This window comes from Bos javanicus, chromosome 22, assembly GCF_032452875.1.
Source record: "Bos javanicus breed banteng chromosome 22, ARS-OSU_banteng_1.0, whole genome shotgun sequence".
In the NCBI taxonomy this organism is placed as follows: Eukaryota; Metazoa; Chordata; class Mammalia; order Artiodactyla; family Bovidae; genus Bos; species Bos javanicus.
In genome coordinates, this window is record NC_083889.1 from 59,043,232 (window position 1) to 59,058,446 (window position 15,215).

A 15,215-nucleotide genomic window follows, 5' to 3' on the forward strand; every position below is an offset into this window, starting at 1 on the left:
CGTGTGCAAGAGGGGCACAGATCCCGCCCGTCTCAGGGTGAAGAGGATGACGACGCCTTACGTGCAGGAAGGTGACGGACTCGTGGGCTCTGCTAGCATAGGGTCCGTGCACAAAAAGACCGATTTGCTTCTGTTCACGATGCTGGTAAGCATATGTTTAGGGCACTCGCACTCAAAGAGAGCAGCTGCTTCCAGAACAAGTCCTGGGCACAGACTGGGTATGTCTGCGGGGGCCACGGGCACCTCCTAGAGGACCCCTCCCTGCACCCTTGTGACTCTCTGCAACAGACCAACCACTTAAGGCCATCGCTGATTATGACCTGTGTTCTAGGACTTCGTCAGCCTTTTCATAGAAGACGGCCCAGTTTAGGACTCTCCAGTGCAAGTTCATGGCACCCCACTCCAGTCCTCTTGCCTGGAAAATCCCATGGATGGAGGAGCCTGGTGGGCTGCAGTCCATGGGGTTGCTAAGAGTCAGACATGACTGAGCAACTTCACTTTCACTTTTCACTTTCATGCGTTGGAGAAGGAAATGGCAACCCACTCCAGTGTTCTTGCCTGGAGAATCCCAGGGATGGGGGAGCCTGGTGGGCTGCCGTCTATGGGGTCACACAGAGTCGGACACGACTGACGCAACTTAGCAGCAGCAACAGCAATGCAAGTTCAGCTCAGTTCAGTCGCTCAGCCGTGTCCAACTCTTTGCAACTCCATGGACCGCAGCATGCCAGGCCTCCCTGTCCATCACCAACTCCCGGAGTTTGCTCAAACTCAGATGTGCATTGCATCAGTGATGCCATCCAACCACTGTCGTCCCCTTCTCCTCCTGCCTTCAATCTTGCCCAGCATCAGGGTCCTTTCCAATGAGTCAGTTGTTCGAATCAGGTGGCTAAAGTATTAGAGTTTCAGCTTCAGCATCAGTCCTTCCAATGAACATTCAGGACTGATTTCATTTAGGATGGACTGGTTGGATTTCCTTGCAGTCCAAGGGACTCTCAAGAGTTTCTCTAACACCACAGTTCAAAAGCATCAATTCTTTAGCGCTCAACTTTCTTAATAGTCCAACTCTCACATCCATACATGACAACTGGAAAAACCACAGCCTTGACTAGACGGACCTTTGTTGGCAAAGTAATGTCTCTGCTTTTGAATATGCTGCCTAGGTTTGTCACAGCTTTTCTTCCAAGGATCAAGCGTCTTTTAATTTCATGACTGCAGTCACCATCTGCAGTGATTTTGGAGCCCAAGGAAATAAAGTCTCTCACTGTTTCCATTGTTTCCCCATCTATTTGCCATGAAGTGATGGGACGAGATGCCATGATCTCCATTTTCTGACTGCTGAGTTTTAAGCCAACTTTTTCTCCCTCTCTTTCACTTTCATCAAGAGGCTCTTTAGTTCTTCATTTTTTGCCATAAGGGTGGTGCCATCTGCATATCTGAAGTTATTGATATTTCTCCTGGCAATCTTGATTCCAGCTTGTGCTTCATCCAGCCCAGCGTTTCTCATGATGTACTCTGCATATAAGTTAAATAAGCAGGATGACAATATACAGTCTTGATGTACTTCTTTGCCGATTTGGAACCAGTCTGTAGTTCCATGTCCATTTCCAACTGTTGCTTCTTGACCTGCATACAGATTTCTCAAGAGGCAGGTTGCGTGGTCTAGTGTTCCCATCTCTTGAAGAATTTTCCACAGTTTGTTGTGATCCACACAGTCAAAGGTTTTGGCGTGATCAAGAAAGCAAAAGTAGATGTTTTTCTGGAACTCTCTTGCTTTTTCAATGATCCAACGGATGTTGGCAATTTGATCTCTGGTTCCCCCACCTTTTCTAAAACCAGCTTGAACATCTCGAAGTTCACGGTTCACGTATTGCTGAAGCCTGGCTTGGAGAACTTTGAGCATTGCTCTACTAGCGTGTGAGATGAGTGCAATTGTGCCGTAGTTTGAGCATTCTTTGGCATTGCCTTTCTTTGGCGTTGCCTTTCTTTGGGATTGGAATGAAAACTGACCTTTTCCAGTCCTGTGGCCACTGCTGAGTTTTCCCAAATTTGCTGGCATATTGAGTGCAGCACTTTCACAGCATCATCTTTTAGGATTTGAAATTGCTCAACTGGAATTCCATCACCTCCACTATCTTTGTTCGTAGTGATGCTTCCTAAGGCCCACTTGACTTTTCACTCCAGGATGTCTGGCTCTAGGTGAGTGATCACAGCATCGTGGTTATCTGGGTCGTGAAGACCTTTTTTGTGCGGTTCTTCTGTGTATTCTCGCCACCTCTTCTTAGTATCTTCTGCTTCTGTTAGGTCCATACCATTTCTGTACTGTGCTCATCTTTGCATGAAATATTCCCTTAGTATCTCTAATTTTCTTGACAAATCTCTAGTCTTTCCCATTCCATTGTTTGCACTGAACGCTGAGGAAGGCTTTCTAATCTCTCCCTGCTTTTCATCTCCAATGCAAATACCTACTCAAAGCCGCATTCAGACGTTTCAGGCGGTGTCAGCCAGGATCCTGGGCAGCGGCTCAACCTCAGCACTACTGACGCTTGGGGACAAGTGGTTCTCTGTCGTGGGGACCATTCTGTGCATCGTGGCAAGTTCACAGCCTCCCACTCCCACCTGTGAGCCCCAAACATGCTTCACACAGCGCCACGTATCCCCGGGGCAGAAGCGCCGGAGGTGACAGCCGCCGTCTCACAGAGGGAACACGGCAAGAGCGAGTGGCCCCCAGCAGGCCAGTGCGCGGACAGCCACTGCACTTCAGCTTGACAGGGTCAGCCGTGTCGAGGGATCATCCGAGGACTCCAGCCGAAGAGCAGCGGGGCCAGTGTCCACACCACTCCTGCGTGGCGCGTGTGGTCGCTCCACTGTGGGTAAAAGGAAGAGCCCACTCCAGACACGGAAGCTTCGCTCACCACCAAGGTGCTCAATGCCTGTGGCCTAACCAGAAATTGAAGATGACCGAACATGATCGTGCTAGTTTGGGAATGTGTTGTTTTTCACTCGTTCAGTCACATCCAAATCTCTGCGACCCCGTGGACTGCAGCACACCAGGCCTCCCTGTCCATCACCAACTCCTGGAGCGTGCTCAAACTCATGTCCATCAAGTCAGTGACGCGATCCAACCATCTCATCCTCTGTCATCCCCTTCTCCTCCTGCCCTCAATCTTTCCCAGCATCAGGGTCTTTTCCAGTGAGCCAGTTCTTCGCATCAGGTGGCCAAAGTATTGGAGTTTCAGCTTCAGCATCAGTCCCTCCAGTGAATATTCAGGACTGATTTCCTTTAGGATGGACAGGTTGGATCTCCTTGCCATCTAAGGGACTCTTGAGAGTCTTCTCCACACCACAGATCAAAAGCATCAATCTCATGCTATTATATTTTATGGGAAAAGCAGCCTACAGTTAGCTTGATGAGCCACAGCCATCTGCAGTTTGTGGCCACAGACCGTGGTGTTAGTGCCGGGGGGCAGGGGTCTCTGCTTGCCTTGCTGGAGGCACCTTGTGTGCAGCTGCCCCATCAGCAGCCGTCCTGGCAAAGGAGCAGCCTCCTCACCAGCAGCCTGTCTGATCCCGCTGTGTGCAGGGCTCCCTGCAGAGCCGTTCACACACAGCATCTTTTATGATCCTTTCTAGACCCCTGGGGGGAAGGGAGTCACTGTCCCCATTTCACAGATGAGGACACTGAGGCTCAGAGAAAGCAGGCAGCCCGCAGGGAAGCAGCTGAGCCAGAACCACAGTCGGTGCGTCACTCCTGCAGTCACAGCCATCACGGCAGAGCTTACGGGGAGGGGAGCCCAGGCACCTCTCGGCTGGCCTGCCAGACACGCCCCTCCAGCAGGCGTGTCTTCAGTCGGGCGTCCCCCTCCCCTCACTGCAGTCAGGAGCCGGCCGGGCACGTCCCTGGGGCCCACCCACCTGGAGCAGCAGCGGTTCATGAAGCAGCGTGAACCCAGGACGCTGCCCCAGGCGGGGTCTCGGGGCGGCTGCATGGAGGCACAGTCCTTCTGGACAGGGCTCAGGCAGTGCACGAAGAGTCCCTGAAAACTCACTTTGGGTGGAACTGATCTTCAAAAATCTGTCTGAAAGTACAGACTGAAAAGTTAAGAGTGTTTCCTCAGAACATATCAACATCAACCCAAGTGCCTATGGGAACAAGAATTTTCCCAGCATTCCTGAACCTGGAGAGTGACCCTCTGAGTCTTCCTAAGCTTCCTCTTCAGATCACCCAGAAGACGGCTAGTTCACCCTGATGGTCAAAAAACGCAGAGTGAAGTAAGTCTAGGATTCCTTTCTCTGAAACAAGGATTCCCTCCACGTTACCTTTTTAAGACAAAGTCAGATAATTTTACTCAATCAGCTATTTTTTTCCATCATTTAAACACATGGACAGAATATCTATTTATTTTCAATCAAACCTAGTTTATAAATTGGGATGGATCTTGCAAAGCAAAAGACTCAAACCCTTGTTCTGCCCCTAAGCTGTGTGTCCTCAGGGAAGCTGTTTGACACCGAAAAAACAGAGATGATGAGAACCACGCCCTATTCCCCCAGCACCAGCACCACCAGTTCACTGGGTCAGAGTCGGTCCTGAGACGCCGGTGGCAGGACATCAACGCTGCTTACCTGTCCCCATTTCCTGTACTGGATGTCTTAGGAGCAGCATTCGTACAAAGCAGCGCTTCAGCAAACAAACCCGGGCCGTCTGTTACCCTCACGTTTGCTTGGACTTTGCGATCAGACCTGGGTTGGAATCCTGGGTTCGCTTGCTCGCTGTGGGATCCCAGATGACGCGTGTGGCCTCTCTGTGCCTCCGTGTCCCGCCCTCAACAGTGAGGCCGCTCACCCCCGGGGTGTGGAGGTGGCGCCAGGTGGGGGCGCGGTCCCCGCGGCGTCCCGTCATAGCCCGCCTGCCGGGACTCCGGGCGCCTACCTGCCAGGAGCGGCAGGACCTCCAGCTGGATGGAAAAGCTGCCATGCTTTGCAGGGCCCGCCAGCCGCATATCTGTGCCGTCCTCCCAGTGAGATGTCCTCCTCCTCCTCTGCGACTTTCTCCTGCCATCTGACTCTTTCCGCTTAGCTGTGAGATCAGAGGAAGGGAAGAGCGTCAGGGAGGGCTCCCTGGAGTCAGAGGCTCTTGCCCCACCCCAGCGGCGTCCACCTGTGGAGAGCAGGAGGAAATGAGGGGGTGTCCTGGTCCCCCCACCCACCGCTGCCCAGAGCCTGCCGTGCCGACACCAGCCACAGAAAACACCCAAGTTCTCCTCCACGTTGGCCCTTAACCATGGCGCAGGGCTGACAGCTGGGCCCTGGAGCTGAGCCATCACAGTTCCAGAACCAGTTCCTTGCCTCCTATGGGGCAAACGCCGTGACTAATCTGAGCCTCAATCCCCCTGTCTGTCGAAGAGAGAAGGGAAATGTCCATGAGAGGCTCAGCCAAGAACCCAGCTCAGACGACAGAACGCAGGCGCCGGGCGACTAAAACCGCAAGCTACTGGTTCCGTGGCGGAAAGACCAACGGGACCGACCGTGCTGGGCAAACGCCCAGGAACAGGCACACAAAGTGGGGCGCGCCAGGGGCCCAAGGGCGCGCTTCCCATCGGTGCGTGACTGAGGACACGGACTGTCCGTGTGGAGGCAAATTAAACCACCGGGCACCTCCTGCCATATGCACAATGAGCTGCAGACTGAAGGTGGAAAAACTTCACAATGATTAGAAGGATACTCGGGAGACTAGACTGCCGTCTGGATAAGCACAGGTTTCTAGACTGTTCCCCTGGGTAGGAACTGGGGAGGAACAGGTGAACGCCCGCTGCGCGTGACAAGACAGCCCCCGTGTGGGAAACAGGGAGACACAGCCCAGCCTGTGGCGCTTCCAGTGCGCAAACTATGCAGAATCATTCAAAAGACCCTAAAAAGTAAGGCCTGGGATCAATAGGAAAAATCATTTCAACGCAACAGAAGAGCATAAATGAAGACACACTGATAAGGCGAGGACTCCCAGATGCTCCCGACCCCGCGGATCAGGAACTGGGCCCTGACCTGCCAAGTGAGGGTGACGCAGAGGAGAAGTGGCAATTCTCGGTGCTGCCGTCAGGAGGGCAAGGAGGTACAACCAGGACTACGCCAGCAGCATCTCCCGACGGACCAGCGAGCATGTCCTACACCCAGGAACCCACAGGGCAGGCGCCCAGAGCCTCCTGCGTGTGCTGGAGCCCCAGCAAGGACGGTCACCGCCGCTGGCAGCAATACGAAAGTGGTGACCAACAGATGGCTCTCAGCGAGGCCAGGAGGGGGCGAAGAGGCCGGACTGGCATCAGTCAGTCAGTTTAGTTTCTCAGTCGTGTCTGACTCTTTGCAACCCCATGGACTGCAGCATGCCAGGCCTCCCTGTCCATCACCAACTCCCGGAGCCTACCAAAACTCACATCCATAGAGTCGGTGATGCCATCCAACCACCCCATCCTCTGCCGTCCCCTTTTTCTCCTGCCTTCAATCTTTCTGAGCATCAGGGTCTTTTCCAATGAGTCAGTTCTTTGTATCAGGTGGCCAAAGGACTGGAGTTTCAGCTTCACCATCAGTTCTTCCAATGAATATTTAGGACTGATTTTCTTTAGGACTGACTGGTTGGATCTCCTTGCTGTCCAAGGGACCCTCAAGAGTCTTCTCCAACACCACAGTTCAAAAGCATCAATTCTTAGGCGCTCAGCTTTCTTTATGATCCAACTCTCACATCCATACATGACTACTGGAAAAACCATAGCTTCGACTAGACGGACCTTTGTTGGCAAAGTAATATCTCTGATAAGCTGTCTAGGTTGGTCATAGCTTTTCTTCCAAGGAGCAAGCGTCTTTTAATTTTACAGCTGCAGTCACCATCTGCAGTGATTTTGGAGCCCAAGGAAATAAAGTCTCTCACTGTTTCCATTGTTTCCCCATCTACCCATGAAGTGATGGGACCAGATGCCATGATCTTAGTTTTGTGAATGTTGAGTTTTAAGCCAACTTTTTCACTCTCCTCTTTCACTTTCATCAAGAGGCTTTTTAGTTCTTCTTCGCTTTCTGCCATAAGGGTGGTGTCATCTACATATCTGAGGTTATTGATATTTCTCCCAGCAATCTTGATTCCAGCTTGTGCTTCATTCAGCCCGGCATTTCACATGATGTACTCTACACAGAAGTTAAATAAGCAGGGTGACAGTATACAGCCTTGACGAACTCCTTTCCCAATTTGGAACCAGTCTGTTGTTCCATGTCCAGTTCTAACTGTTGCTTCTTGACCTGCATACAGATTTCTCAGAAGGCAGGAAAGGTGGTCTGGTATTCCCATCTCTTGAAGAATTTTCTACAGTTTGTTGTGATCCATACAGTCAAAGGCTTTGGTGAAGTCAATAAAGCAGATGTTTTTCTGGAACTCTCTTGCTTTTTTGATGATCCAATGGATGTTGGCAATTTGATCTCTGGTTCCTTTGCCTTTTCTAAATCCAGTTTGACCATCTGAAAGTTCACGGTTCATATACTGTTGAAGCCTGGCTTGGAGAATTTTGAGCATTACTTTACTAGCGTGTGAGATGAGTACAATTGTGCGGTAGTACAATTGTGTGGTAGTTTGAGCATTCTTTGGCATTGCCTTTCTTTGGGATTGGAATGAAAACTGACCTTTTCCAGTCCTGTGGTCACTGCTGAGTTTTCCAAATTTGCTGGCATATTGAGTGCAGCAGTTTAACAGCATCATCTTTTAGGATTTGAAATAGCATGTATTGACACAAATACATCACAGGAAAAGAGGCAGGTTCAGGGCTGCCCTGGCATGTCTGACTCTTTGTGACCCCATGGACTGTAGCCCCCAGGCTCCTCTGTCCGTGGGGATTCTCCAGGCAAGAACAGTGGAGTGAGTTGTCATTCCCTCCACCAGGGATGTTCCCGACCCAGGGATGGGTTAAGGAGATGCTCTGCTGCAGTTACAGCCGAGCGGATGGGAACAGGGGGCAAGTGTCCTGTGTGCTCGCTGTAGGACCCTGGAGACTCAACAGTTTGCTGAAAACCTGGTGAGGAAATGTAAGCCAAGGAGGAGGAGGTGGACTCAGGGATCCAAGGATCCTCGCTGGGAGCCTGACTCTCAGATACACGCTTCCAAGAGCGGCTCCTGGGACCTGGGATGCAGTTTCCCTGGTTCCACCCTAAGAAGCCCGCACCTTCTCAGCTTCCAAAGGGTGTCTCCACACACGCCGCAGCCCACATACCTACCCTACACAGCACTGATCACACGGAGGTGTAATTAACTTTCTGGACGTCTCTGGTCAGTATTACAGATTTTCATGTCCCCCATTCCCTGGTGACTGAGATGGTTAAGAATCTGCTTGCAATGTGGAAGAGCTGGGCTTCATCGCTGGGTTGGGAAGATCCCCTGGAGGAGGGCATGGCCACCCACTCCAGTATTCTCGCCTGGAGGATCCCGTGGACAGAGGAGCCTGGCGGCTGCAGTCCCTGGGGCCGCAGAACCAGACACGACCAAGCCACTAAGCACATACACAGAACACCATGGACAGGAGCCCAGAAACGCCGGCGGCAAAGGATGGTGGACGGCCCAGCGGCGAGACAGGCTGGGCCAGTCAAAAGCTGCACCGAGTATTTTTCACTTTTGATTAACATGGGAACCTTATCGAAGAATTCTGAATCTGAAACATTTCATAATTCTCTTTCAGGCCCAGTCACACTACAAAGTCCCAAAATCCCACCCTGACTTACTCTGAAATTTCTGCTTCTCTAACAAGTTTGTCAAGCTGCTAAGTGATGGCTTCTCAATTAGCTCCTTCGCCTCCGTCGTGGTTGCCCCTCCCAAAGAAGAAACCGGTTTGGAATCACCCCATCTAGAAAATGCACAAAGAGAAAAATATAGGGAAGTGAGACAAACTAGGGATCGGAGCTGAGAATCTATCTACTGGATTGAACGTGAGTAGATTCTCAAAAAGATGACACTGCCTTCCTTTAAAGCACTGCCTCTTCAAATTTCAACGTGCATTTGAGTCACCAGGGAATGTCACTGAAAAAATGCAGATTGTAGGTCAGCAAGCCTTGGGTGGCCCTGAGACTCCCACCCCTAACAAAGTCCCACTAATGATGAGGCTGCTACTCTGCAGACAACCTTGCACTATCAATTATAATGATTAAAAATATATTATTGATTAAAATAAAATCAACTGAAAACTCTAAAATATCTAGGAATTCACTTACAGGAATTACCCACAACATCTACAGGAAAAAAAAAAAAAAGGTAACCCTATTAAAAGCCATAAAGGAGGAACAGAATTAGGTGAAAAGATATACCATGATCATGGATGGGGGAACTTCATAATGTAAAAATGTCAATTCTCTCCAAATAAATCTATAAATTCCTGCAAAAAACACTTTTAACCAACATTTTCAAATGATGTGTTCTGAGTCACTGTGCTGAACAGAAGAAACTGATGCCGTGTTGTGACTCTCCGGGCTTCAATACAACCTTTTGTTTAATGACAGTTCTCTGGGTCCTTCCCATGCCATCCCCCCAAGTCTCGAGGCGGATCTCCCTTCGCCCCCTGGTCCCCACAGCGTCTGAGAAGTCCCCTTCTCTGGTTTCCCCCTTAGGCTTCAGCAGGTCCGAGAGCAACTGCCCTCCGAAAGGAGACACAGTGGACTCAGCTGTCCAGTGGTATGGGCTGGGATCCTGGCTTTACCAACGCCCCAAGCCTCCCAAGGATTCTAGTTTTATAACTTTGTGCCAACCACTTAGCCGCGAAGTCCCTTTATGGAGAAAACGGAGATGGTGATGCCGAATGGAGATGGAGAGTGACGAAGCTGAGGGTAATATGAAATGCACTGCTTCACACAGAAGCAGGGGCTTGACACATAACACAGGCTCAGAGGACTCAGAGTACCTTTCTCGGTTCTGTGCCCCCACCTGGACTGCGTGAGCTCCTGGTTAAGTGAAACTACCAAAACTCCACGCGACTCTGGGAGGGGGGCTTGCGGGGCAAGAAGAAGAGGAGACCCCTTCCCCACACCCCAAAACAGCACGGGGCCCTCCTTACTGGACTGTGGCAAGCTCTTCCGACCTGAGTAGCTTTTCGTGGTCCTCGGGGTTCCCGGGAAGAGTTTCCGCATCTGCTGGGAGGGAACCCGACCACATGAGCCAGCGTCTCCAAGCCTCCCACTCTGTACGAGCTCACCAAGAATGAGGGCCCTGAACACGTTTGCAGCGCCAGCCCCCGAGCCGCAGTCCCCAAGCGTTCAGCAAAATGTCTGCGGATGACACACGACTGAATGAATGAATATACAGATAACTATGATTATTTGGAAAAACGGAGGCAAGACTAGGCCTCTAGATCCTTATGTAATACTCCTCAGAGAACAAAACAGAAGTCTGTTATCTATGCAGCCAGCCGCTTCAGCGCTGTTCACACTAGAGACTCCTGAAAACACTCCCAAGTTTCCTTTATTCCCACCAACAGCAAACAGTTAAGCAAATCACAGTGGTGCTAGCGGATGAAACACTCTGAAGCCACCACACGAGAAGTTTATGGAAAGTTGTTAAGGAAATAGACGGTGAGGATGCAATGATCTCACACTAGAAGATTATGGACCCAGAATAACCTCATCTGTATTAAAAAAAAAAAAAAATCTCAGCACAAAAACAAAAGAATCCGCCATAACGAGATAACCAAGACATTGCAGTGTTTGTTGCTGGTGACGGAACAATCCATTATGTTCCCTGCGTGTTTTATGCTTTTCTGTATTTACTGACTGTTCTAAAAAACAAACGAAAGCTATGTAATGTCTCCACTGAGAGACGGGTTTTTTGTAAGTGACCAAAATGAAAGAATCAACTGCAGTGATTCGGTGCGGAGCACGAGGCCCCCGGCGGACGCCAGTGCGCACGCGTCACCCGGGACCCTGCCTTCCCGCCGGTCCGCGCTCGGCGCGCCCACGAAGGCCGCCTCCACTCACCGTGCGCTGGCTTCAAGGATCTCCTCGGTTTTTCGAGCTTCTCTGGTGCGTGGTCCTGGCACTGCTCCTCTTTGACGTGAACGCCCTGTTCAGACAATCTTCTCTGACTTAAAACCAAATTTTTCACTTCCTCTAGAACACAGGAGGAGACTGCATGGCTGACTCGGCTCATCAGAAACACTGCTTATCCCCTAGGCGAGTGTCCCCCTCAGTTAGTGCTGGAGCAGTAAGACGGGGAGCCGCCGGGGGGGCCGCCTCGCAACACCAGGACCCGCCCAGCCCGCCGCACCGGCTTCTCCCAGGCAGGGTCCCTAGGCAGGTGCCTGTGCTGCGTTAGACGCTCACCCTGCACTGGAAGGAAGGCACCACCACCTGCCCATCTTAGAGACGCTTCTGTCACCCTTGTGTGGTCAGGGGACCCACCCTTTACCAAGGGCGACGCCCCTCGGGGTCGCCCCACCTGTCAGTGGGGGGCGGACCAGCGGGGCAGAGGGGGAGAGGGAAGGCTAAAGAAGACGGCAGAGAGAGGTGAGACCGGCCGCGGTACTGGAGGATGGATGGCACTCTGGGAACAAGAAATTAGGCCAAGAGCCCCTGGTGCCTCGAGGCTGGCCCTGCAATGTGGAGAAGCCTCGCGTCTTCAGGGGTCAGGGCTGGACCTGGGGTGCAGGTGATGGTGATGATGAGAAAGAAGGCTCGGGGCGCCGGGGGCACGATGCCTTCGAGACTGGACTCGGACATCAGACTTGGTTCCCGAAGACGCGCGGCAGCCGTGAAAAGCCGCAGAGCTGCCAAGCGCCAGGGTCTTAGGGGTGATACAGGAAGGTCAGGGAGCGGGGCGGCAGAGAGGAGACAGGGGAAAACGTGCGTGCAGACGGAGGAGGCAGGTGAGGGTAGAGAGCCCTGGGAGAGCCACACCGGGCAGGGTCACCAAGCAGGCGCTGGGCTGGGGGCAGCGGTGGCCGAGAGTGGTGGGCACGGCAGGAGCCAGCCACGACCTGGGGCTTCAAAGGGTCATTGGCCAACGCTGAGAGCGGACAGAGGTGTCACTGTGCTGACGGACGCCAGCACGGGCCCCCGAAAACCAGACGCGCCCAACTAAGGGACGCTGGCTTTCTGCTGTCAACTGGTGAGAAGCCACCACGTCCTGGGAACGTTTCAAGTCAAACCCAGACACCTGACTTACCGGAAGATCCCATGTCTTCCATAAACCCGGAAGGCTTTAGCCGATAATACTTGACTCTTTTCGAAACCTTTTCCTTGGTGTCCCAGACCTTCAAGGTGATTTTGTGAAAATTTATTTTCTTCAGTAACTCCTTGGTCACGTTGATGTTGAAAGCTTGGGTCCATGACACCCAGACCCTGTCCCCTTCTTGCCACGGCCTGATGGTCTGTGTTAAAGGACAAGAGACTCTCAGGGGCCAAGATCTGACCGTTGGCGCGGCGAGCCGGGCCCGGCCCTCCGCCTGTCTGTCTGTGTGTCCCGACCTCTCCTGGCTCCCAGCTCTCGTTGGGAGTCAGGAAATGGGTGCCGGGAACAGGGGCCTGCGCACCTCTAGGTTCCTCGGAAAAATAAAAGTAAAAGCAATTCCTGCAGAGATGTCCTTCCCAGGGGCTCTCCATCCTGCCCCGAGCCCGCCCTAGCGCAGCGTGCCCACGTGCAGGAGCAGACGCCCATACTCACGCACACACACACGAAGAAACAGCAAGAGCTGCCAGAACTCTGCAAACACCAAAGAAATTCTTAGGTTGAAGATACCTGCACAGACAACCCTTGGGTCGCCATTATTAGGTTCTTGCACATTGGCATTCAGTAGATCTCGGGTGGGGCCCAAGGTCTTGAATTTCCAGCAAGTTCTAGGGGAACCCAGCATTCTTTGTGGCTCCTGCTGTTTCTTATGGTTATCAGACTACATGCAAGGCCAGACACACACACACAGACACACACACGGGGACACACACACAGAGACACACACGGAGAAACACATACGGAGACACACACAGAGACACACACGGAGACACACACACAGAGACAGACGGAGACACACAGACACATGGAGACACACATACGGAGACACACACAGAGACACACACACAGAGAAACACAAACACAGACACACACACGGAGACACACAAATACACACACGGAGACAGAAAGAGACACAAACAGACACACACACACACACGGAGACAGAGACACAGAGACAGACACACACACAGAGACAGACGGAGACACACACACAGAGACAGACACACACAGACACAGACACACACGCACGCTCACCTTTACTCCCGAGTCCAGGAACACTTTGGCCACGGTGGGAAGCAGCAGCACGTCGACTTTCTTGGGCTCCGCACCGTCCGGCAGGAGGGAGTACTCGGCGTGGTAGTAGCGGTGAACCTTTGCCACGGGCTTGTCCGTTTTAGGCGGTCGCCTGTATTTTTCAACCAAACTCGAAAATTTCCCTTTATGACCTGGAGGACACAGATGGAGTGAGTCCCGCCCTAACCTCACGTGGGAAGGCAGAGCCGTCTCCACGACTCCCTGCTCCCACGAAGAGCCGGAGGCGGGGGCCTGTGCAGCCACCCGCTCGGCGTGAGGGTGTGTGTCGCGCCCTCCGCTCACGACTCTGAGGCCAGCATCCCCGTAAAGGTGTTAAAACCAAACATCACAGCACGACGGGATCCGTGCAACATCAGCGGCGCAAACACGACCAGAGTAGGGGTTTGCGGGCCGGGGGGTGAGTATCCTGGGGGGGCACCCTGGGGGGTATCCTGGGGGTTACCCTGGGGGCACATCCTGAAGGGTATCCTGGGGGGGTACCCTGGGCGGGTACCCTGGGGGATGGGGGATATCCTGTGGGGATATCCTGGGGGGGTATCCTGCAGGGGGTATCCTGGGGGGTACCCTGGGGAATGGGGGATATCCTGGGGGGGTATCCTGCAGGGGGTATCCTGGGGGGATATCCTGGGGAGGTATCCTGGGGGATATCCTGGGGGGTATCCTGGAAGGGTACCCTGGGGGGTATCCTGCAGGGGTATCCTGTGGGGGTATCCTGGAGGGTACCAGCATATCCCAGGGGCTGTCAGCAAGTCGTGCAGGGACAAAGCTGGCAGACACCCCAGCCTGAGCCCACCAAAACCCCACCAAGGAAGCTGTGAGACGTGGGGTGGCGGGGCGGGCAGACACAAAGGGAGTCTGGGCTTCCCCAAGAGGCGCAGCCTCCCAGGCCTGGCCTTGACCGTCAGCTGGGACCTCCAGGCTGAGTGTTAACACCGCGAGATGATTCAGGAACCCCACACGGCTTCCTCTGAGCCGCCTTCTATAAGACTGACAGTTTTAAAGGTCTCACTGTAAAGTGTCGATGGTGTGTCCCCCAGGAGGCTGCTGAACGTGGGAGGTGCCCCCAAGGTCTCCAGGAATGAGCTTCTCACAGCCGTCCTCAGGGGCAGGAGGAGTCCTGGTGAGGGGAGGTGACGAGGAAGCTGGCAGCTTTGCAGACCTGCCTCCAGACTCAAGCCGCCGCGGGCCAGCAGGTCACACACTCTCTCACTGCCTATCCACAGGTTTGCAAATGCTACAGCACGGCAGCGAGCAATGCAACAATATGGATCCCAAAAAAGGCGGGCAATGCAGCAATAGCTATCCAGAAAGTTAAGGCGCTTACTCCTTGGAAGAAAAGCAATGACAAATCTAGACAGCATATTAAAAAGCAGAGATGATACTTTGCCTATAAAGGTCCATCTAGTCAGAGCTATGGTTTTTCCAGTAGTCACACGTAGTTATGAGAGTTGGACTAAAAAAAGACTGACAGCGAAGAATTGATGCCTTCAAACTGCGGTGCTGGATAAGACTCTTGAGAGTCCCATGGACAGCAAGAAAATCAAACCAGTCAATCCTAAAGGAAGTCAACCCCAAATATTCATCGGAAGGACTGAAGCTGAAGCTCCAATACTTGGGCCGCTGACTCGCTGGAAAAGACCTTTATGCTGGGAAAGACTGAGGACAGGAGGAGAAGGGGACGACAGAGGATGAGGTGCTGGGACGGTATCACGGACTCAAAGGACATAAGTTTGAGCAAACTCCAGGAGATAGTCAAGGACAGGGAAGCCTGGCATGATGCAGTCTGTGGGGTCGCAAAGAGTCAGACACAACTGAGCGACTGAACAACAATCCAAAAAACATAAACACACATCTTAAACCCAGCAATTCCACTTCTTGAAATTCATGCTAC

General features: G+C 52.5%; 1 protein-coding gene across 4 annotated transcripts in view; it reads right to left on the reverse strand.

Annotated features, from left to right (window-relative positions):
* CFAP92 (cilia and flagella associated protein 92 (putative)) overlaps positions 1 to 15,215 on the reverse strand; it is a 39,368-nt gene that overhangs the window by 14,591 nt on the left and 9,562 nt on the right. For 3 of the 4 annotated variants that reach the window (XM_061397259.1, XM_061397256.1, XM_061397258.1), the window contains exons 4-9: positions 13,265 to 13,455; positions 12,167 to 12,371; positions 10,981 to 11,112; positions 10,065 to 10,140; positions 8,743 to 8,864; positions 4,928 to 5,074 (exon numbers count right to left, since the gene is read on the reverse strand). In XM_061397259.1, the coding sequence (XP_061253243.1) occupies positions 4,928 to 5,074; positions 8,743 to 8,864; positions 10,065 to 10,140; positions 10,981 to 11,112; positions 12,167 to 12,371; positions 13,265 to 13,455 (873 nt within the window). The remainder of the gene's footprint in view (positions 1 to 4,927; positions 5,075 to 8,742; positions 8,865 to 10,064; positions 10,141 to 10,980; positions 11,113 to 12,166; positions 12,372 to 13,264; positions 13,456 to 15,215) is intronic. The other variant, XM_061397257.1, reaches the window with a different exon arrangement.